Source organism: Lynx rufus, unplaced genomic scaffold (genome assembly GCF_022079265.1).
Source record: "Lynx rufus isolate CCGP_SWC_20201006 ecotype Redwood Valley unplaced genomic scaffold, mLynRuf1.p SCAF_16, whole genome shotgun sequence".
Classification (NCBI taxonomy): domain Eukaryota; kingdom Metazoa; phylum Chordata; class Mammalia; order Carnivora; family Felidae; genus Lynx; species Lynx rufus.
In genome coordinates this window covers 11,238,328-11,259,252 of record NW_025814830.1, presented here as the reverse complement: position 1 = coordinate 11,259,252, position 20,925 = coordinate 11,238,328, and the positions used below count along the sequence as shown (strand labels likewise).

At 59.9% G+C, this 20,925-nt stretch overlaps 3 protein-coding genes across 3 annotated transcripts; 1 reads left to right on the top strand and 2 right to left on the bottom strand.

Moving 5' to 3' along the window:
* Positions 1-3,864: 3,864 nt before the first annotated feature.
* Positions 3,865-6,117, bottom strand: LOC124511750 (galectin-7-like). Its single transcript, XM_047079116.1, has 4 exons — positions 5,890-6,117; positions 5,511-5,599; positions 4,536-4,737; positions 3,865-3,978 (listed from the first exon to the last, which is right to left on the bottom strand). The coding sequence occupies exons 1-4, from the start codon at positions 6,115-6,117 to the stop codon at positions 3,865-3,867; spliced, it is 633 nt and encodes a 210-aa protein (XP_046935072.1).
* A 5,696-nt stretch (positions 6,118-11,813) lies between these two features.
* On the bottom strand, positions 11,814-17,692 carry LOC124511155 (uncharacterized). The gene is made up of 5 exons (XM_047078107.1): positions 17,077-17,692; positions 15,217-16,819; positions 13,568-14,632; positions 12,704-12,877; positions 11,814-12,350 (listed from the first exon to the last, which is right to left on the bottom strand). The coding sequence occupies exons 2-3, from the start codon at positions 15,852-15,854 to the stop codon at positions 14,023-14,025; spliced, it is 1,248 nt and encodes a 415-aa protein (XP_046934063.1). The 5' UTR covers positions 15,855-16,819; positions 17,077-17,692; the 3' UTR covers positions 11,814-12,350; positions 12,704-12,877; positions 13,568-14,022.
* On the top strand, positions 16,308-18,659 carry LOC124511748 (galectin-7-like). The gene is made up of 4 exons (XM_047079115.1): positions 16,308-16,428; positions 16,644-16,914; positions 17,687-17,888; positions 18,446-18,659. Exons 1-4 carry the CDS (start codon positions 16,308-16,310, stop codon positions 18,557-18,559), a joined length of 708 nt encoding a protein of 235 aa, XP_046935071.1. The 3' UTR covers positions 18,560-18,659.
* Positions 18,660-20,925: the final 2,266 nt, after the last annotated feature.

Sequence of the window (20,925 nt, the reverse complement as noted above, 5' to 3'; positions counted from 1 at the left end):
AGTCGGTTAAGCGGCCGACTTCGGCTCAGGTCATGATCTCAGGGTCCGTGAGTTCGAGCCCCGCGTCGGGCTCTGTGCTGACAGCTCGGAGCCCGGAGCCTGTTTCAGATTCTGTGTCTCCCTCTCTCTGACCCTCCCCAGTTCATGCTCTGTCTCTCTCTGTCTCAAAAATAAATAAAACGTTAAAAAAAATTTTTTAAGTAAATAAAAAAAATAAAAATGCATATAATTATAATGCATAGAATATATTATCAGAGCTATGTTAATAGAATTAAATTATGTTGTTATTAAATAAGAAAGAATGACACAGTAAACTAAGTATATAGAAGTTTTTAATACAACAAAGTGGGTGGAAGAAATAATAAACACAAAAGTAAATGTAAGTGAATTAGAGAATCAGAGAAACAATAAAATGGATTCAGGCACTGTTGTATCCTAAAACTTACAAACTATTGTTGAAAGAAATTAAAGAAGACCTCAGTAAATGGAAAGATATCCTATGTTCATGGATCCAAAGACTTAATATTGTTAAGACGACAATACTCCCCAAATTGGTCTACAGTACCTATCAAAATCACAGCTGATTTTGTTTTTCAGAAACTGACAAGGAAATTCTGAAGTTTATCCGGAAAGGGGCACCTGGGTGGCTCAACTGGTCGAGCGTCTGACATCGATCGGCTCAGGTCGTGATCTCGCGGTTCATGAGTTCAAGCCCCACATCGGGCTGCTGTCAGCGGTGGATCCCTCTTCAGATCCTCTCTCCCCCTCTCTCTGCCCTTTTCTCGCTTGTGCTCTCTTACAAATAAATAAACGTTAAAAAGATAAAGTTTGTATGGAAAAGCAAGGGACTCGATATTAACACAAGTCTGAAAAAGAACAAAGTTAAAGGACTCAAATCACACTAATCAAGATGGTATTATTAGGATAAGGACAGACGTGTAGATAAATGGAATAGATTTGAAGTTCCAGAAAAAAAAAACACATACATCTATGATCAAATATTGAGAAGTGCGTCAAGACAATACAATGATGAGGGGCGCCTGGGTGGCGCAGTCGGTTAAGCGTCCGACTTCAGCTCAGGTCACGATCTCGCGGTCCGGGAGTTCGAGCCCCGCGTCGGGCTCTGGGCTGATGGCTCGGAGCCTGGAGCCTGTTTCCGATTCTGTGTCTCCCTCTCTCTCTGCCCCTCCCCCGTTCATGCTCTGTCTCTCTCTGTCCCAAAAATGAATAAACGTTGAAAAAAAAAAAAGACAATACAATGATGAAAGAATAGTCTTTTCAACTGGGAATCCATGTGCAGAAGAATGAAGTTGGGCCCCTACTTCACAACATTTTGTGTTTTCACAACACAAATTAAATCAAATGGTCTATATATTAAATATATACACATATTTGAACTGGCAAACTTTTTAAGAAATTCTTTTCTTTTCTTTTTCTTTTTGAGAGAGAGAGAAAGAGTACAAGCTGGGGAGGGGCAGAGAGAGAGAGAGGGAGACACAGAATCCAAAACAGGCTCCAGGCTCTGAGCTGCCAGCACAGAGCCCGACGCGGGGCTTGAACTCATGAACCGTGAGATCACGACCTGGCCGAAGTCGGACGCTTAACCGACTGAGCCACCCAGGAGCCCCTGAAATGGCAAAAGTTTCTAAGTACAGCACAAACCTCAATTTCTTCCTGAGAATAGATTGCCAACATGCTGCGTTTTCACCTCCAAATACTATAATATGTAATGATACTTTGTATAAACACAAACATTCTCCACTATGCACAAGGTAAGATGGAAGTGAAAACGGGGGGGGGGGGGCGCCTGGGTGGCTCAGTCGGTTGAGCGCCCGACTTCGGCCTAGGTCATGATCTCGCCATTCCCAAGTTCAAGCCCGGTGTCAGATTTTGTGCTGGCAGCCCAGAGCCTGGAGCCTGTTTCAGATTGTCTCCCTCTGTCTCTCTCTTTCTCTCTGCCCCTCCCCTGCTCATTTTCTGTCTCTCTCTCTCTGAAAAATAAACATTAAAAGAAAAAGAAGTGAATATCAGGAAATTAACACGGATGAATCACCATCATCCAACCTAGTTTACCAGTCGTGCCAACAATGTCTTACTTTTTCACTATACTTTTTGAAATTTGTCCCATATGGGTTGGTACCCAAATTTCCTTTTTTTCTTTCTGTTGTTTTTTTTTTTAATTTTAATCCTTATTTATTTTTGAGAGAGAGACAGAGCGGGAGCGGGAGAGGGGCAGAGAGAGAGGGAGACACAGAATCCAAAGCAGCTCCAGGCTCTGAGCTGTCAGCATAGAGCGTGATGCGGGGCTTTAACCCAGGAACCAAGAGATCATGAACTGAGCCGAAGTCCCTCGTTTAAGCGATGGAGCCACCCAGGCTCCCTCAAAAAATTCTTAAACGTTCCAAAATTACACGACACAGACAAATAAAATAAAAATTAGTTCATTTAACAGACAGCCCTGGTGTACCAATGGCTGAAGATATTCTCAGGTCTCCCACTGGGAGAGGAAGAACCACCCAAAATATACAAAGAAGGGCCCAGAAAGAAGAGGGGCTGCTGCAGGTGGAAGATCTCAAGTACAGAAAAAGTTCAGATGCTGAAAGGACTCCAATTCGCCCAGATCTGGAAGCCCCACAAAGTTCTGCATCCTCAGACGAAACCAGGGTAATCCTACCTCCAGTACCGACTGCCAGCGTGGCAACTTCGACAGACGCCGCAAGGAGGCGACGTGTACCTCGCAAGGAAGCCGGCCCGGAAACTACGGGCAAAACCCTCCAGGGGCGTGGCTCCAGACTTGCCCAGACCCGGACCCGAGCTCCAGCCGCAGTGGGGGACCAGCCAGCGCGCCGGGTCTCCATCTCATAATAACGGACCCAGCCTGGCGACTGTCGCATCGCGGAGTCACGACTTCCCTCCACCCATAGCCATTAAGCGATGAGTAGTCACCTTCGACTAGAAAATCGCCTGGCAGTGGGGGTTGACTGGGCGTCTGCGTGAGCGCCCACTACTCAGACCCCCTGGTTGTCACACCGCAGGGCCAGGGCCCGGGGCCATCAGTGAGCACAGGTGCAGAAGAGTGGATGTGGGGCTCGTGAGGCCTGGTTGTGGTGTCCCCCTGCCTCCGCACCGCGCCACACCCCCCGCTCGTCCCCACGCAGCTCCTCCGGGAGGTGCCGGTTCAGTGCGCGTCTGCCCCGCGGACACGGGCGGGAGCCTGTCCCCACTCCGCCACAGCTGGGAGGCCGGCGACGCCCCATCCGCTGCCCCGCCCACCCCCGCCCGAGCCCCCTCCCCGCACCCGAGGCGGGAGAGCGGGGATAGAGGTGAGACGAGGGGGACAGCGGCGCGCGGAGCCCGCACAGGCCCAGGCACCGTCCCCACCATTTCGGGGTCTCAGGGACCAGACGTGCGGGGACTCATTCGCCCGTTTGCAGACGCAGCGGCTCGGAGCTCCGATGGTCCGCAGAGGGGGCACCGAGGGGAGCTTGAGCCCGCTCCAAATCCCCATCAGCTGTCCCCACCGCACGACCGCCGGGCCGGGCCGGGCCGGGCCGCCCGGAAAAGCGCCGCTGGACACCAGCCAACGCCCACCCCCACCCGATCGCGACCCTCCGGAGGCGTCCCGGCCACAGACTGCCCTCCGAGGCCGCGGGGCCCCACTCCCGCCCCGGCCGCGGCATCGCTGTGACCCTTCGTCAGCGTCTTCCCCGCTCTGAACCTGCTCTCCGCGTCCAGACGAAGGACACCCGGGCACAGACGGGGCGCACACACGCGGGCTGAAACTTTATTTGCCCTCCCGCGCACGGGACCCCGGACCCCGGACCCCCGACCCCCGACCCCCGACCCCGCCGCCCGCCCGGAGGCTCAGAAGATCTTCACCGACTGCAGCTGCAGGTCCCCGCCCACCTCCAGGAGGCGCACGCGCGCCGGCGGGATCCGGTAGCGGAAGTGGTGGTACTCCGAGTCGCCGACCACCGCCTGCGGGGCCGAGGGGGGCGGGGCGTCAGGGGCCGCGGGGCCCCGAGTCCCCGGGGGCGAGATGGGCCCCGATGGCCGTACCTCTTGTCGTGGTCCTCACCTGGGCCACCTGTCTGGCGCGGACGCGCGCTTAAGGCGGTGGCTGTTACGGCCCCGCCGGCGGCGTCCACGGCCTCCCTCCGGCCGCTCGCACTGAACGTGGGGAAGGGCCTGGTGCTGGACGCTGCGCAGCGACCACTCCCCGCGGACACGCGCGTCCCGGCCCAGTCGCCCAGCCATCCTGGCCCCTGCTCCGGGACACCAGGGCCCCGCTTCCCGCTAGGGGCCACCCACCCTCTGGGCGCTGGGCTCTGGCCGCCCGGTCCCTGCCACGGCCACACCCCTGCCTTCGGGCACACGTGGGGTTGCGCCAGGGGAAGAAGAGGGACGGACCGGACGTGGGCCCCGCCTTGCCCGGGCCTTTGCTCCCCACCTCCACCAAGAGCCTTCCTGGCTTGCCTGGACTGCAGGCGGGGCGGGGGTCTGGGCGCCCGCGCCTATGGGTGGCAGGGACTCACCTTGAACCCTTCTTCGGTGGCGATGAGGAGCACGTCGAAGGGCTGCCCATGCTGGAAGGGAATGCCTGAGCCGCGCTCCTCCCGGCCCCAGGTGCCCTGCTCCAGGCTGTTGAAGACCACCGTGGACTCGTCCAGCCGCGGGTTGAAATGGAGGGCAGCCTCCCCGCCCGGCCCCTCGCCGCACAGTAGGTTCACATAGAACCTGGTAGTGGGGGCAGGGAGGAGAGGATAAAGGTCACAGGCCAAGAAGCACCCTACCAAGATCAGGGACCAATGGTCAGGACTCCCCACCTCCAGGCCGTTCCAATTCGTAGGCACCGGAGAACGTCCCACGCCACAGGGGGAAGGGTTGTGGGCTGCTGGCCAGGGACCCACCCTCCAGGGCGTCCAACAGCTCCAGGGACCCTGGACCCTCATGCACCTAGCGAGGGTCACTATGCTATGGCCCCGGGTGCCCCTCATTTCCAAAGCCTCTAACGTTTGCCGTGGAGTCACGATGCCGATGGCCGGGGTGCCCTCTGTTCCTAGGGCATCCCCCTTGCCAGAGGGCTGGGCACAGCACCACGGGCCCGCACGTTTGCAGGCACCGCAGATTCCCAGGAAGCCTGCCCTTCCCAGACCCGGAAGTCCTACGACCGACCGCTTCGGCCTCCCAGGTGCCCAGGGCACCTCCAGGTCGCGGGACTTCTTTCCAGGGTTCCTGGCATTCAGACTGGGAGCCATAGGACTCTAGACGGGAGCCCTGGGATGGCTCTGGAAGCCCCAGATCCCTAGGGAGACGTAGGGACCCCAGCTACACAGTCACGGGACAAGTAAGTGAAGACTTCAGATTCCAGAAGGTCGGCGATGGCCCGGGGAGCCTAAGACCCTGTGGGCCAAGGTGGCTCTGGTGCCCTCGCGTCTGGGCCGCAAGAAGTCCGAGCCAGCTGAGCCTGGACACCTCCCAGCCTTACCTCTGGGGCCTGGGGGTCTCACCTGCCGGCCTTTTCCGGGACGACGCCGCGAATCCTCATCACGGTGCCCACCCGGATGCCCTCGGGCAGCGACGTCTTGTGGGGCACGTTCTGCAGGTTCAGCGGCGGGGAGTCCGAGGGAACCGGGGGCGCGGACGAGAGACACACGTGGGTCGGCCCCAGGCAGAAAGCATCCGGGACCCAGATCGGCCGAATCCGTGAGAAGAAAAGGCCCAGAGACCGAGGGGAGAGAGCCAGAGCCAGACCAAGAGTGGGAGAGCCAACCACGAGGGATCAACGGAGAAAGGGAGAATCCAGAGAGGCAGGTGGGAGCGTGGGGATGGGTTGGGTCCCCCCGGGAGCCACAGCCCAGACCCTTGGTAGCACACCCTGGCACCCACTTTGTCCTTGCCGGCGGGACACCTCAGCCAGGCCCAGCCCCTCCCCGAGTCCGGTGCCGCCTTGGGTCCAAGCCCCCCGGGCCCCGACGCCCCCCGAAGGCACTCACAGAGCTTCCCGCCATGGCTGGGATGCTGGGGCGACAGGTGTGGCCGCGGGTATGGCTGCTGGGACCTTAAGTAGAAGCAGAAGCAGGGCGTGGCGGCCCCCGCTGACTCACCCCCAGCCATTTCCACACCCGCCGCCCACACCTGGCACAGACCCTGGCCCTGGGGCCACCCGGCGGCCCAGCGCCTTCTTGCTGGGCCCGGGACTTCCCTCCACTCACTGAGGGTTCCCAGTCCACCGCCCGCCCCCTCCGTTGAGCTAAGAATCCTGAAGACAGTTAAGGACGAACCGCCAAGGACAGAGGGCACCCAGGGGGCCACCATCCATCCCGGCCATGTCCCTGCCGCTTGGCCCAGGGGAAAGGGTCTTTGCCCATTTTATCTTGGACACCTGGGGCCCCGAGAGGCCCACCCGGGGCTGGAAGCGGGGGCCCCTCTCTCCCAGGCTGGGACCTGCGCCTTGGGCTGAGGACGCGTCCACCGAAATTCCAGCTCACGCTCCCTCGCGTGACGGTGACCCCGGCAAGGACAACACTGTGCCCGCGGGGCTCCGGGGGGGGGGCAGGACGTGTGCCTGATGAGCCGCGTCTCCCGGGGCCTAGAGCAGCGGCTGGTACACGGTCTGGGCTCCTCAAGTGCGCCTGAAAGACGAATAAGGAACGACACCAGCGCCTGGTCTGAGGCCCTGGGCGCCTGGCGCACACAGGGCCTCCCCGAGCGCTCACCGCTAGCCGAGCGGGGAAGGGGATCACTCGCCCCCACTTCACAGACCAGGAAACCGAGGCTCAGACACAGGAGGCCGTTTGCCCGAAGGCGCACGGCCGGGCAATCCCTGGGTGAGTGTCTCTCTGCCCTTCTTCAACTCTGGCGGGTTCCGCCTTGTTTCTTCTGTCCCTGGGAATGCCCTGGTGTCTCTCCCCGGCCCTCTGGCTCGGACTCTCTCTCCCTCCCGGGTGGCCCTGTCTGCTTCTCTTCCTCAACGCCAGGTCTCCTTCCTCCTCCCAGAATGGCTGCCGCTCTCCCAGCCAGGTTCGGGTCAGGGGAGGCAGAGGGGGGCCGTCCCGGGACCCAGCCGCGCCCTGACCCAGGAGCAGCGACGTGGGATCCTCCACTCAGGCCCACAGCCCAAGATTCCGTAGTCCCAGATTCCAGAAGAAGAATCCAGGATGGGAAGGGTGGGGTCAGAGGGAGAATGCTGAAAGAAGGTTCTGGAAGGTAGGGAAGAGGCAGGGTGGGGCAGCCACCCTGAGCAGAACCCCCTCCCAGCAGCCCAGCAGGCCTCCTGTCCACCCCCACCACCCCCTCCCAGCCTCCACTCCTGCCCCCCACCCCCCACCCTCCAGGGGGAAGAGGCCTGGGGCAGAGACCAGAATGGAAACTCTGGGTGGAGACAACCAGACTCAGAACCTGATCTGCCACCCGACTGTCCCCCAGGCCTCCCAGACTCTCTCCATCCCCACACCACGTGAGGCACCCCGGGGGTGGCAGGGGGCGGCGCAGTTTGGGGGCCAGGACCTCACACAGGGAGGCCGGACAGCTGCGAGGCGGTGGGGGTGGCTGCAAGCACCCCAGTGTTCAGGGGAGAAGAGGGAGGCAGAGAGTGGGGCACCCTCTCAGCCTAGGTCCCACAGCAGGGAAGCAGCCCGGGGCTGGGCCGGGGTGGGGGGGGGCAGGTGGGGGCAGGGCTGGTCACCAGGACTTCCGGTAGAGAGGACAGGGGGCCCGAGGCCGGGGCACCCACACCCGGGAGCCGGCGTCCCCGAATCGAATCGTGGGCTCCACCTGTCTCGGATCTCAGGTTCGGGCTGTCCCCCTCGGCCGCCTCGCTCTCCACGTGCTCTTGGGGCCCCACGACTCGTCCTTCCCCGGATGTCTTCTTTGGGGCTGGATGTGTCTTCACACGCTGCCCACCTGCAAGTCCAAACTCGACTGTGACTTCGCTGTGGGCCCAAGTGTCAGCAGTCGATCTGTTATCAGTTGATGGCGGGCTCGTTTCTCAGAAGCCAGGCGCGCGCGCACGTGCCGGAGCCCCATTCTCTGGTGTGGATCATCTCTGCATCGGGTCTGGAATAATACTTTCAGGAGCACTGTTTCCATTCCCAGTGAGTCGTGACCGTGCCTGTGTCTCAGTCCTCGTGCTTTTTCCCCGAGCGATGCCTCGCATTCCGAAGACGCGCAGGTTGTAACAGAATGAGGGTGGGATTCGAGAAACGTCCCAACCCCCACCCCCACCGAGTTTCCCCGAGCCCCAGAGACAGCCAGCCCCCCTCCGCCCGCCCGGGACAGCGCTGCCAGTCTGGGCGTCCCGTGGCCACCGTGTCATGTGTCCCGGGAGTGGAGAGGGGTGGCCAGCAGGCTGAGTCTGCGGACCTTCGCCCTCCTGCAGGGAACAACTCCGGTGACTGAAAAGTAACCCCGTGTACCCACCGTGCTTGTGGGCATTGAAACCCCCAGGCCCTCTGCCAGGGTCAGCGTGGTGGGGACTTTGGGCCGCTTTTGTACACGGTGAACATCAGTCCGGGGGCCGCTTTGGTTTTATGTTGTTTTGTGGGAAGATTTTGGTTTTGAAGTGATCTCCACGCCCGGCGTGGGGCTGGCACTCCCCACCCAGAGATCCGGGGTCCCAAGCTTCACGGAGCCAGCCAGGCGCCCCGCGGGGCTGCTTTGCTTTTGTAAGTGAACCTTCCAAGGAGGAGAAAGACACTGCTCAAATCTGACTCTTTCTTAAGCCGCGAATCCACTGGAAACTTGCACTTCTATTTCTGGATAGAATACATTTCCCCAACCCCATCACCGCGGAGGGAAGCATTTTCTGTCATGCTTGCTTCCATTGATAAACTGAGGTCGTTAAACTCTCTTATGTATTTTCAACCGCATGTGGGATTTACCGTGTTTTTTGTGTTGAAGTTTATTTATTTATTTTGAGAGATGGAGAAAGAGAGAGGGAGGTATGGAGAGCAAGAGGGACACAGAGAATCCCAAGCACTGTCCGTGAGGAGCTGGGTGTGGGGCTGGAACCCATGAACCTTGAGATCGTGACCTGAGCGGAAATCCAGAGTTGGGTGCTTAACCGACTGAGCCAGCCAGGTGCCCCCCACCACGTATTAAATTTGAAGTGTTTCCCATCGTCCACTCAGTTCTTCCAAGTAATAAGGGATCGTGGTCCGTTTCCACGCCTGAGGTGGGAGTCCAGTGACCTGTTCTTTCCACCTTTCCTTCTTTCCTCCCCTCCCTCCCTTCACCTCCCCTCCCCTCCCCTCCCTTCCCTTTGCTCTCCTTCCTTGGCTGAGGGATTGGGCCATCAGGTGGGGGGACCGGTGCTGCCTCTTGGTGGGGGGAGGGATGGGGCAGGATAGCAGCTGGCCAAGGGGAGGGGACGCTCTTCCAGCTGCTGTCGTGTCAGAGGGAGTGAGTGAGGAGGGCGCTCAGAAGGGGGTGGTCCTCAGGACCTAGGGTGGGGGTGAGGGGAGAGGGGCGGCTGGACCTTGGGAACCCAGCCCCAGCAGGGGAGTCGGAGGTGTCTGTGCTGGGGAGGAAAGGGTCCCTGCGGGAGTGACTGCAGGGTGGGTTTCCACCACAGAAGGCGAGTCTCTTCTGTGACATTCAGAGGGAAGAGTTCTAGTGTGGAAAGGGGAAAATGACCATGAACCTGACTGGCGGTATTTCATGAGGGGTTTTGGAGGGTGGGGGTGGGGTGGGGGGTTTGCGTCTCCTTAAAATCTTTTTTATTACGTTAAAATATAAAAATATGGGTGACTCAGTCGGTTGAGCGTCAGACACTTGGTTTCTGCTCAGGTCATATCTAGGGTCATGGGATCGAGCCTCGGTGCTGAGCACGGAGCCTGCTTGAGATGTTCTCTGTCTCTCCCTCTGCCCTCTCCCCTGCTTGTGCGCTCTCTCTAAAGTAAATAAAATAAAATATATACGTGTGGTGTCTAAATGGGTTGTCTCTCGATCAGATGGGGGTCCCCAAACGTGGGTGAGGATCACGTGGAAGCCAGTGGCATGGAGGTGAAAGGATTCACCTGAGGCGGAACAAAGGCGATGGAAGTTTATTGAACAGACCCCAAGGGAGCAGCGGTCAGGACAGCAGAGGAGAGGCTGTCTGCAAGGAGGCAGTGGGCGGGGGGCGTATTTAAAGCGAGAAGGTGAGGAGGTGTGGGGACGTGTGAATTTTCCCTTTTTTTAATTAAAAAAATTGTTTTATGTTTATATTTTGAGAGAGAGAGAGAGAGAACACGCGGGTGCTTGCACATTAGCACGGAGGGGCAGAGAAAGAGGGAGACACAGAATCCCAAGCAGGCTCCAGGCTCTGAGCTGCCAGCACAGAGCCCTATGCAGGGCTTGAACCCACAAACGAACGGTGAGATCATGACCTGAGCCCAAACCAAGAGTCGGGCGCTGAACCCCCCTCCCGCCCATGCCGGGCGCCCCACCATGTTAACCATTTTTCCCGTGTCCAGTTCAGTGGCACAAAATACATTCACACTGTTGTGTCGCCGCCCCCACCATCCGTCTCCAGAACTCTCTTCATCTTGCAAACCTGTAACTGGACCTGCTAAACACTAACTGCCCGGCTCCCCGGCCCCCCGCCCCCCACTCCACCCCCCCTCCTACTTTGTGTCTCTATGAATTTGACCAGGGGCCAGGTAGGAATGCAGCCTTTGCCCGTCTGTGACTGGTGAGTATTCTACACCCAAAGCGAAAGAAATACGGATGTAGAAACGTGTTTGTTGAAGGGTGCGAAACGTGCCACCCCCAAATATGCCCTTTTAGCATAAGGATTATTTTGAACTAATAGCTCTTGCGAAACAGCGGAAGAAGGGCTTTCTACCCTCCCATTTGCTGCCTGAAAACAGGAGATAAAAACTCTCACGTGACAGATACCTACCCTGGGCCAGTAGGAGAGTGACATTCTCATCCTAAGTTGAGACCCAGAGAATTCGATGCAAACAGGCCCTGTGAAAGTGATTCCAAGCGTCCCGCGTAACTGCTGGGTTACTTCTCCACAGTTGCCTCTGTCCTTCAACTTAATATAAAAGCACGTGCGCTCAGCCATCCCCTCGAGGCTTCATTTCCTGCTGAGGGCTCTAGTGTGACGTAAAACTTAGGTAACCTGTCCGCCTGATACATCAGTTCAAGTCTCGGGCCCAGCGGGAACACTCCTTGGAGGGCAGAGGTCCCGTGTTGCCTCCCCTCCGATGGATAGATACGTGTCTGCGTTCATACATCCTCTACCTTGTCCCCCTGACAAGGCCTGGGAGCGGAGCCCGTGCCCAGATCTTGGTTCCTAAGGACTGCACCTTTCTCTGCGAAAGAAATGTGTAGAAAAGGCTGTCTCCAAGGCTCAAATGGGAAGGCATGAGGTGTGCCAGGGATGAAGTTTTGGGGTGACGGGGGGCTCGTAGGGTCCCGAGCCGACAGCCAAGAAAGAATTCTCGAAGAGGTCTTTGGTGCAAAAAGGTGATTTTATTAAAGCACGGGGACAGGACCCGTGGGCCGCTGCAGATGTAGGGGGGGGTGACTGTTTTACGGGGTGGGGGGCGGGTAGATAAAGTCAAGAGAGTTTCCAAAGAGGTTTCCACATGCTTACAGTCTTACTGGAGGCCTACCTATTGTCAATCTAAGGCTGTTTTTCCCTCTAGCAAAGCATTAACATTAAGACAGTAGGAAGTTCAGGGTCCCCTGGGTGGCTCAGTTGGTTAAGCAGCCAGGCTCAAGTCGTGATCTCCGTTCGTGAGTTCAAGCCCTGCGATGGGCTCTATGCTGACAGCTTAGAGCCTGGAGCCTGCTTTGGATTCTGTGTCTTCCTCCCCCATTCCCCCCCCCCCTCTCAAAAATAAACATTAAAAAAACAAAAAAGGACTGTAAGGAGTTCCTGGACTTTAGGCAGGATGGGATTGCCTGTTTCTTATAAACTGGTGGAGACTCTTCCCAGTTTAACCATTTGTTTTTTTTGTCCTTTCCTGTTTTTGGGTAGTGGAGAGTGTGCAAGGAATATCACACATATCCCCCCCGGGGGGGGGTACTGTTAACCGGCACCTTGCCCTCAGCTTGCCCCACACCCCCTCATCGCCTGGAACAGCTTCCTGGGTCGGGAAAGGAGGAAGCGTTCACGGCACTGGGGCTCCTTGGACAGCCCCATGAGTCCATGGGTCCATACTGATGTAGTCTTACTCTGTCGGGGCTGCTATAACAAAAATCCCACCCACCGGCGGCTTACAAACATCAGGAATTTATTTCTCGTGGTTCCGGAGGCTGGGAAGTCCACGATCACGGCGCCAGCATATCGGGTGTCTGGTGTGAACCTGATTCCTGGTTCACAGATGGATCCTTCTTGCTTTGTCCTCACATGGCTGCAGGGACAAAGGAGCTCTCTGGGGTCCCTTTAGAAGAACACCAACCCCTACTCAGCAGGGCTCGGCCTCCGTGACCTCATGTTCTCCCAAAGGCCCCATCTCCAAATACCATTCCCCTGGGGACGCGGTTTCACCAAGGGAATCTGGGGGCCACAAACATTCAGTCTATAGCAGATGTGCAGGAGGAAACGATAGAAATGATCAAAGTTTGCTGAAGAACGTGAGCTTTGCAAAATTTCCAGGCGCTTCCCACAAAATGCTTACTGATGACAAAGGACAAATGGGTAACTTTACGGTGGGGAGGGGAAGCCGGGGAGGTTCCGCTAGTCACGTGATCCAAGACCACTCACCAGCGATGGGACACGCGAGGGGCCAGGCAGCTGGAGGAGGCAGGCGCCGTCGCTTCTGTGTCTCTTCAGCCAACAGTGCCTAACCTGTAGCTGGCGACCAGGGGACATCCGCCTCCAAGCTTCTCAAGTGTCAAGGTCTTGAAACACAAAGGAAGACTGAGGAGCCATTTCAAACTGAAGGCCAAGGAAACCAAGAAAGCCTGACGCCAAATCAAAGCCACGTTCTGATTTCTCCTCTCCCATCCGCCCCCCACCCTGGTCCCCCCCCCCCACCTTGGACCACCCTCTCCAAGCACCCTCCTCACCCATTCCCTCTGACACCACAGTGGAATCGCACCCCCTCATCCCACTAGGGCCACCCAGATCCCCACCCACAAGAAGCAGGGCTGTCCCACCTGAAAGACTCTAGGACCCAATCCTTCAGGTAGGCAAAGGGAGAGGAAGGGAGGCAGGGAAGGGGAAGAGAGGAAGGGAGGGGAGGAGAGGAGAGAGGAGAGGAGTGGAGGGAAAGAGAGGGAAAGGGAGAGGAGGGGAAGGGAGGGGAATGGAAATGAGTAGAGTGGCCAGAGGGGATGGAGGGAAGGGAAGGAAAGGGGAGGAGAGGGGAGGAGAGGGGAGGAGCGAAAAAGGTAGGGGAGTGAGGGGGGGAGGAGAAGGAAAGTGGGGGAAGAGAGGAGGAGAAGGTAGGGAGAGAAGGAAGGAGGGAGGGAGGGAGGAGGCAAAGGTGGAAGAGGAGGGAGCAAGTCCCTGCACTGCTAAATCCGGTGTGAAGTGAAAAATTACTTATGGCTTAGAAGAATTTATGGACAATGGAAAAACTTAAAACGTAACACAAGCTAAAGTCCCACATGCGGCTGAAAATACCTAAGAGAGTTTAACGACCTCAGTTTATCAATGGAAGCAAGCATGACAGAAAATGCTTCCCTCCGCGGTGATGGGGTTGGGGAAATGTATTCTATCCAGAAATAGAAGTGTAAGTTTCCAGTGGATTCGCGGCTTAAGAAAGAGTCAGATTTGAGCAGTGTCTTTCTCCTCCTTGGAAGGTTCACTTACAAAAGCAAAGCAGCCCCGCGGGGCGCCTGGCTGGCTCCGTGAACCTTGGGACCCCGGATCTCTGGGTGGGGAGTGCCAGCCCCACGCCGGGCGTGGAGACCACTTCAAAACCAAAATCTTCCCACAAAACAACATAAAACCAAAGCGGCCCCCGGACTGATGTTCACCGTGTACAAAAGCGGCCCAAAGTCCCCAACACGCTGACCCTGGCAGAGGGCCTGGGGGTTTCAATGCCCACAAGCACGGTGGGTACACGGGGTTACTTTTCAGTCACCGGAGTTGTTCCCTGCAGGAGGGCGAAGGTCCGCAGACTCAGCCTGCTGGCCACCCCTCTCCACTCCCGGGACACATGACACGGTGGCCACGGGACGCCCAGACTGGCAGCGCTGTCCCGGGCGGGCGGAGGGGGGCTGGCTGTCTCTGGGGCTCGGGGAAACTCGGTGGGGGTGGGGGTTGGGACGTTTCTCGAATCCCACCCTCATTCTGTTACAACCTGCGCGTCTTCGGAATGCGAGGCATCGCTCGGGGGGAAAAAGCACGAGGACTGAGACACAGGCACGGTCACGACTCACTGGGAATGGAAACAGTGCTCCTGAAAGTATTATTCCAGACCCGATGCAGAGATGATCCACACCAGAGAATGGGGCTCCGGCACGTGCGCGCGCGCCTGGCTTCTGAGAAACGAGCCCGCCATCAACTGATAACAGATCGACTGCTGACACTTGGGCCCACAGCGAAGTCACAGTCGAGTTTGGACTTGCAGGTGGGCAGCGTGTGAAGACACATCCAGCCCCAAAGAAGACATCCGGGGAAGGACGAGTCGTGGGGCCCCAAGAGCACGTGGAGAGCGAGGCGGCCGAGGGGGACAGCCCGAACCTGAGATCCGAGACAGGTGGAGCCCACGATTCGATTCGGGGACGCCGGCTCCCGGGTGTGGGTGCCCCGGCCTCGGGCCCCCTGTCCTCTCTACCGGAAGTCCTGGTGACCAGCCCTGCCCCCACCTGCCCCCCCCCACCCCGGCCCAGCCCCGGGCTGCTTCCCTGCTGTGGGACCTAGGCTGAGAGGGTGCCCCACTCTCTGCCTCCCTCTTCTCCTCTGAACACTGGGGTGCTTGCAGCCACCCCCACCCGCCTCGCAGCTGTCCGGCCTCCCTGTGTGAGGTCCTGGCCCCCAAACTGCGCCGCCCCCTGCCACCCCCGGGGTGCCTCACGTGGTGTGGGGATGGAGAGAGTCTGGGAGGCCTGGGGGACAGTCGGGTGGCAGATCAGGTTCTGAGTCTGGTTGTCTCCACCCAGAGTTTCCATTCTGGTCTCTGCCCCAGGCCTCTTCCCCCTGGAGGGTGGGGGGTGGGGGGCAGGAGTGGAGGCTGGGAGGGGGTGGTGGGGGTGGACAGGAGGCCTGCTGGGCTGCTGGGAGGGGGTTCTGCTCAGGGTGGCTGCCCCACCCTGCCTCTTCCCCACCTTCCAGAACCTTCTTTCAGCATTCTCCCTCTGACCCCACCCTTCCCATCCTGGATTCTTCTTCTGGAATCTGGGACTACGGAATCTTGGGCTGTGGGCCTGAGTGGAGGATCCCACGTCGCTGCTCCTGGGTCAGGGCGCGGCTGGGTCCCAGGACGGCCCCCCTCTGCCTCCCCTGACCCGAACCTGGCTGGGAGAGCGGCAGCCATTCTGGGAGGAGGAAGGAGACCTGGCGTTGAGGAAGAGAAGCAGACAGGGCCACCCGGGAGGGAGAGAGAGTCCGAGCCAGAGGGCCGGGGAGAGACACCAGGGCATTCCCAGGGACAGAAGAAACAAGGCGGAACCCGCCAGAGTTGAAGAAGGGCAGAGAGACACTCACCCAGGGATTGCCCGGCCGTGCGCCTTCGGGCAAACGGCCTCCTGTGTCTGAGCCTCGGTTTCCTGGTCTGTGAAGTGGGGGCGAGTGATCCCCTTCCCCGCTCGGCTAGCGGTGAGCGCTCGGGGAGGCCCTGTGTGCGCCAGGCGCCCAGGGCCTCAGACCAGGCGCTGGTGTCGTTCCTTATTCGTCTTTCAGGCGCACTTGAGGAGCCCAGACCGTGTACCAGCCGCTGCTCTAGGCCCCGGGAGACGCGGCTCATCAGGCACACGTCCTGCCCCCCCCCGGAGCCCCGCGGGCACAGTGTTGTCCTTGCCGGGGTCACCGTCACGCGAGGGAGCGTGAGCTGGAATTTCGGTGGACGCGTCCTCAGCCCAAGGCGCAGGTCCCAGCCTGGGAGAGAGGGGCCCCCGCTTCCAGCCCCGGGTGGGCCTCTCGGGGCCCCAGGTGTCCAAGATAAAATGGGCAAAGACCCTTTCCCCTGGGCCAAGCGGCAGGGACATGGCCGGGATGGATGGTGGCCCCCTGGGTGCCCTCTGTCCTTGGCGGTTCGTCCTTAACTGTCTTCAGGATTCTTAGCTCAACGGAGGGGGCGGGCGGTGGACTGGGAACCCTCAGTGAGTGGAGGGAAGTCCCGGGCCCAGCAAGAAGGCGCTGGGCCGCCGGGTGGCCCCAGGGCCAGGGTCTGTGCCAGGTGTGGGCGGCGGGTGTGGAAATGGCTGGGGGTGAGTCAGCGGGGGCCGCCACGCCCTGCTTCTGCTTCTACTTAAGGTCCCAGCAGCCATACCCGCGGCCACACCTGTCGCCCCAGCATCCCAGCCATGGCGGGAAGCTCTGTGAGTGCCTTCGGGGGGCGTCGGGGCCCGGGGGGCTTGGACCCAAGGCGGCACCGGACTCGGGGAGGGGCTGGGCCTGGCTGAGGTGTCCCGCCGGGAAGGACAAAGTGGGTGCCAGCGTGTGCTACCAAGGGTCTGGGCTGTGGCTCCCGGGGGGACCCAACCCATCCCCACGCTCCCACCTGCCTCTCTGGATTCTCCCTTTCTCCGTTGATCCCTCGTGGTTGGCTCTCCCACTCTTGGTCTGGCTCTGGCTCTCTCCCCTCGGTCTCTGGGCCTTTTCTTCTCACGGATTCGGCCGATCTGGGTCCCGGATGCTTTCTGCCTGGGGTCGACCCACGTGTGTCTCTCGTCCGCGCCCCCGGTTCCCTCGGACTCCCCGCCGCTGAACCTGCAGAACGTGCCCCACAAGACGTCGCTGCCCGAGGGCATCCGGGTGGGCACCGTGATGAGGATTCGCGGCGTCGTCCCGGAAAAGGCCGGCAGGTGAGACCCCAGGCCCCAGAGGTAAGGCTGGGAGGTGTCCAGGCTCAGCTGGCTCGGACTTCTTGCGGCCCAGACGCGAGGGCACCAGAGCCACCTTGGCCCACAGGGTCTTAGGCTCCCCGGGCCATCGCCGACCTTCTGGAATCTGAAGTCTTCACTTACTTGTCCCGTGACTGTGTAGCTGGGGTCCCTACGTCTCCCTAGGGATCTGGGGCTTCCAGAGCCATCCCAGGGCTCCCGTCTAGAGTCCTATGGCTCCCAGTCTGAATGCCAGGAACCCTGGAAAGAAGTCCCGCGACCTGGAGGTGCCCTGGGCACCTGGGAGGCCGAAGCGGTCGGTCGTAGGACTTCCGGGTCTGGGAAGGGCAGGCTTCCTGGGAATCTGCGGTGCCTGCAAACGTGCGGGCCCGTGGTGCTGTGCCCAGCCCTCTGGCAAGGGGGATGCCCTAGGAACAGAGAGCACCCCGGCCATCGGCATCGTGACTCCACGGCAAACGTTAGAGGCTTTGGAAATGAGGGGCACCCGGGGCCATAGCATAGTGACCCTCGCTAGGTGCATGAGGGTCCAGGGTCCCTGGAGCTGTTGGACGCCCTGGAGGGTGGGTCCCTGGCCAGCAGCCCACAACCCTTCCCCCTGTGGCGTGGGACGTTCTCCGGTGCCTACGAATTGGAACGGCCTGGAGGTGGGGAGTCCTGACCATTGGTCCCTGATCTTGGTAGGGTGCTTCTTGGCCTGTGACCTTTATCCTCTCCTCCCTGCCCCCACTACCAGGTTCTATGTGAACCTACTGTGCGGCGAGGGGCCGGGCGGGGAGGCTGCCCTCCATTTCAACCCGCGGCTGGACGAGTCCACGGTGGTCTTCAACAGCCTGGAGCAGGGCACCTGGGGCCGGGAGGAGCGCGGCTCAGGCATTCCCTTCCAGCATGGGCAGCCCTTCGACGTGCTCCTCATCGCCACCGAAGAAGGGTTCAAGGTGAGTCCCTGCCACCCATAGGCGCGGGCGCCCAGACCCCCGCCCCGCCTGCAGTCCAGGCAAGCCAGGAAGGCTCTTGGTGGAGGTGGGGAGCAAAGGCCCGGGCAAGGCGGGGCCCACGTCCGGTCCGTCCCTCTTCTTCCCCTGGCGCAACCCCACGTGTGCCCGAAGGCAGGGGTGTGGCCGTGGCAGGGACCGGGCGGCCAGAGCCCAGCGCCCAGAGGGTGGGTGGCCCCTAGCGGGAAGCGGGGCCCTGGTGTCCCGGAGCAGGGGCCAGGATGGCTGGGCGACTGGGCCGGGACGCGCGTGTCCGCGGGGAGTGGTCGCTGCGCAGCGTCCAGCACCAGGCCCTTCCCCACGTTCAGTGCGAGCGGCCGGAGGGAGGCCGTGGACGCCGCCGGCGGGGCCGTAACAGCCACCGCCTTAAGCGCGCGTCCGCGCCAGACAGGTGGCCCAGGTGAGGACCACGACAAGAGGTACGGCCATCGGGGCCCATCTCGCCCCCGGGGACTCGGGGCCCCGCGGCCCCTGACGCCCCGCCCCCCTCGGCCCCGCAGGCGGTGGTCGGCGACTCGGAGTACCACCACTTCCGCTACCGGATCCCGCCGGCGCGCGTGCGCCTCCTGGAGGTGGGCGGGGACCTGCAGCTGCAGTCGGTGAAGATCTTCTGAGCCTCCGGGCGGGCGGCGGGGTCGGGGGTCGGGGGTCGGGGGTCCGGGGTCCGGGGTCCCGTGCGCGGGAGGGCAAATAAAGTTTCAGCCCGCGTGTGTGCGCCCCGTCTGTGCCCGGGTGTCCTTCGTCTGGACGCGGAGAGCAGGTTCAGAGCGGGGAAGACGCTGACGAAGGGTCACAGCGATGCCGCGGCCGGGGCGGGAGTGGGGCCCCGCGGCCTCGGAGGGCAGTCTGTGGCCGGGACGCCTCCGGAGGGTCGCGATCGGGTGGGGGTGGGCGTTGGCTGGTGTCCAGCGGCGCTTTTCCGGGCGGCCCGGCCCGGCCCGGCCCGGCGGTCGTGCGGTGGGGACAGCTGATGGGGATTTGGAGCGGGCTCAAGCTCCCCTCGGTGCCCCCTCTGCGGACCATCGGAGCTCCGAGCCGCTGCGTCTGCAAACGGGCGAACGAGTCCCCGCACGTCTGGTCCCTGAGACCCCGAAATGGTGGGGACGGTGCCTGGGCCTGTGCGGGCTCCGCGCGCCGCTGTCCCCCTCGTCTCACCTCTATCCCCGCTCTCCCGCCTCGGGTGCGGGGAGGGGGCTCGGGCGGGGGTGGGCGGGGCAGCGGATGGGGCGTCGCCGGCCTCCCAGCTGTGGCGGAGTGGGGACAGGCTCCCGCCCGTGTCCGCGGGGCAGACGCGCACTGAACCGGCACCTCCCGGAGGAGTTGCGTGGGGACGAGTGGGGGGGGGGGTTGGCGCGGTGGGGAGGCAGGGGGATACCGCGACCAGTCCTCTGGGTCTCTGCGCGCTCACGAGCCCCTTCCCACCTTTCTTTCTACCTGTGCCCCTGGCCCTGCCCGAGTGACAACCAGGGAGTCGCCCGTAGTCGGTGCATTTCTGGTCTTGGCCTGTCTGAGTCGCCACCCTGCAGGACCCGTCACCCTCAGCCGTGGGAAGGAGCCCCGCCGGGTGGCAGCGCTCCAGCGTCGCATGATAGGCTAGGATCCAGAGCCCGCGACAATCCCCACCCACGCCCCAGGCGGGCTGTCCCACGCTTCGAGCCCGCCCCAGAGGTGACAGACCTCCCTTTCCCTGGGCCGCTGAGGGCTTTGCAGTCATCACAGGCAGAGGACCGTTCCTGACCTGACAGGAAGCAGAGCGTAGGGTCTGAGCCTTTTCAGGACCCATTTCCTGCCCCTGAGATCCTTCCGGGGAAACCACCCTCCCCATACCCAGCCCTTGAGACTGTCTCTCTGGGTGGGCGGTGTAAGGAAGGGTCCCCTCTTGCAGTGGTGGACCCGAGAAAGTCTGAATTCCCCTCGTTTCCCAAGGCTCATTGTTGAATGACTTAGCGTTCATTTTTATTTGCCAATGTCAAGTAGTTGTAATTAACAAAAGTGTTTCTAGAGATAACACATGGGTAGGGTGTAAATTTCCACAGATAGCAGTGGAGAGAAATTGTAGTTATTGGCACAATTGTCAAAGGTGGTCCGAGGGGTGCCTCAGTGGCTCAGGTAGTTAAGTGTCTGACTTGGGCTCAGGTCATGATCTCGCAGTTCAGGGAGTTCAATTCTTCCCCACCCCCCTCAAGCTCTGTCCTGACTGCTCAGAGCCTGGAGCTTGCAGCCCGCTTCCGATTCTGTGTCTCCCTCTCTGTCTGGCCCTCCCTGGTTCGTGCTCTATCTCTCAAAAATAAATAAACATTAAAAAAAAAAAAAAGGTGGTTGGGGTCCCCGGATTAGATGGTAGTGATCTATCCCTGTTAATTTCTTGATTTTCACCTTTGCCTTAAAGTGGACAATCAGGAGAATGTTCTTGTTTGTGGAAAATACACAATAGAGTGTTTGAAGGTGATCAGGAAACATGTTGTCAACATATTCTGGAATGGGTGGTAGGAAAAAAAAAATATTTTAATTCTGTATGCCAGACAGAAAAGAGTCTACTCCATTTTTTTTTAAGTTTATTTATTTATTTTGAGAGAGACAGAGAGAGACAGAAACAGAGAGGGCATGAGTGGGGGAGGAGCAGAGAGAGGGAAAGAATCCCAAGCAGGATCCTGGCTGTCAGCATGGAGCCCCAGATGGGGGGGGGGGGCTGGAACTCCCAAACCCTGAGATCTTGACCTGAACTGAGATCAAGAGTTGGAGGCTTGAGGGGCGCCTGGGTGGCGCAGTCAGTTAAGCGTCCGACTTCAGCCAGGTCACGATCTCGCGGTCCGTGAGTTCGAGCCCCGCGTCGGGCTCTGGGCTGATGGCTCAGAGCCTGGAGCCTGTTTCCGATTCTGTGTCTCCCTCTCTCTCTGCCCCTCCCCCGTTCATGCTCTGTCTCTCTCTGTCCCAAAAATAAATAAAAAACGTTGAAAAAAAAAAAAAAAGAGTTGGAGGC

What these genes read in the sequence shown, in the direction of transcription:
- LOC124511750 (XM_047079116.1), bottom strand. Translation starts at nt 6,117, where the DNA reads ATGGCTGGGGGTGAGTCAGCGGGGGCCGCCACGCCCTGCTTCTGCTTC. An exon ending in GTCCCGCCGGCAAGGACAAA is followed by an intron (nt 5,600 to 5,889) that starts GTGGGTGCCAGG and finishes CTGAACCTGCAG; the next exon opens with AACGTGCCCCACAAGACGTC. An exon ending in GTCCCGGAAAAGGCCGGCAG is followed by an intron (nt 4,738 to 5,510) that starts GTGAGACCCCCA and finishes CCCCACTACCAG; the next exon opens with GTTCTATGTGAACCTACTGT.
- LOC124511155 (XM_047078107.1), bottom strand. Translation starts at nt 15,854, where the DNA reads ATGAGCCGCGTCTCCCGGGGCCTAGAGCAGCGGCTGGTACACGGTCTG. An exon ending in CTGAAAGAAGGTTCTGGAAG is followed by an intron (nt 14,633 to 15,216) that starts GTGGGGAAGAGG and finishes CTCGGATCTCAG; the next exon opens with GTTCGGGCTGTCCCCCTCGG.
- LOC124511748 (XM_047079115.1), top strand. Translation starts at nt 16,308, where the DNA reads ATGGCTGGGGGTGAGTCAGCGGGGGCCGCCACGCCCTGCTTCTGCTTC. An exon ending in GTCCCGGAAAAGGCCGGCAG is followed by an intron (nt 16,915 to 17,686) that starts GTGAGACCCCAG and finishes CCCCACTACCAG; the next exon opens with GTTCTATGTGAACCTACTGT. An exon ending in CCACCGAAGAAGGGTTCAAG is followed by an intron (nt 17,889 to 18,445) that starts GTGAGTCCCTGC and finishes TCGGCCCCGCAG; the next exon opens with GCGGTGGTCGGCGACTCGGA.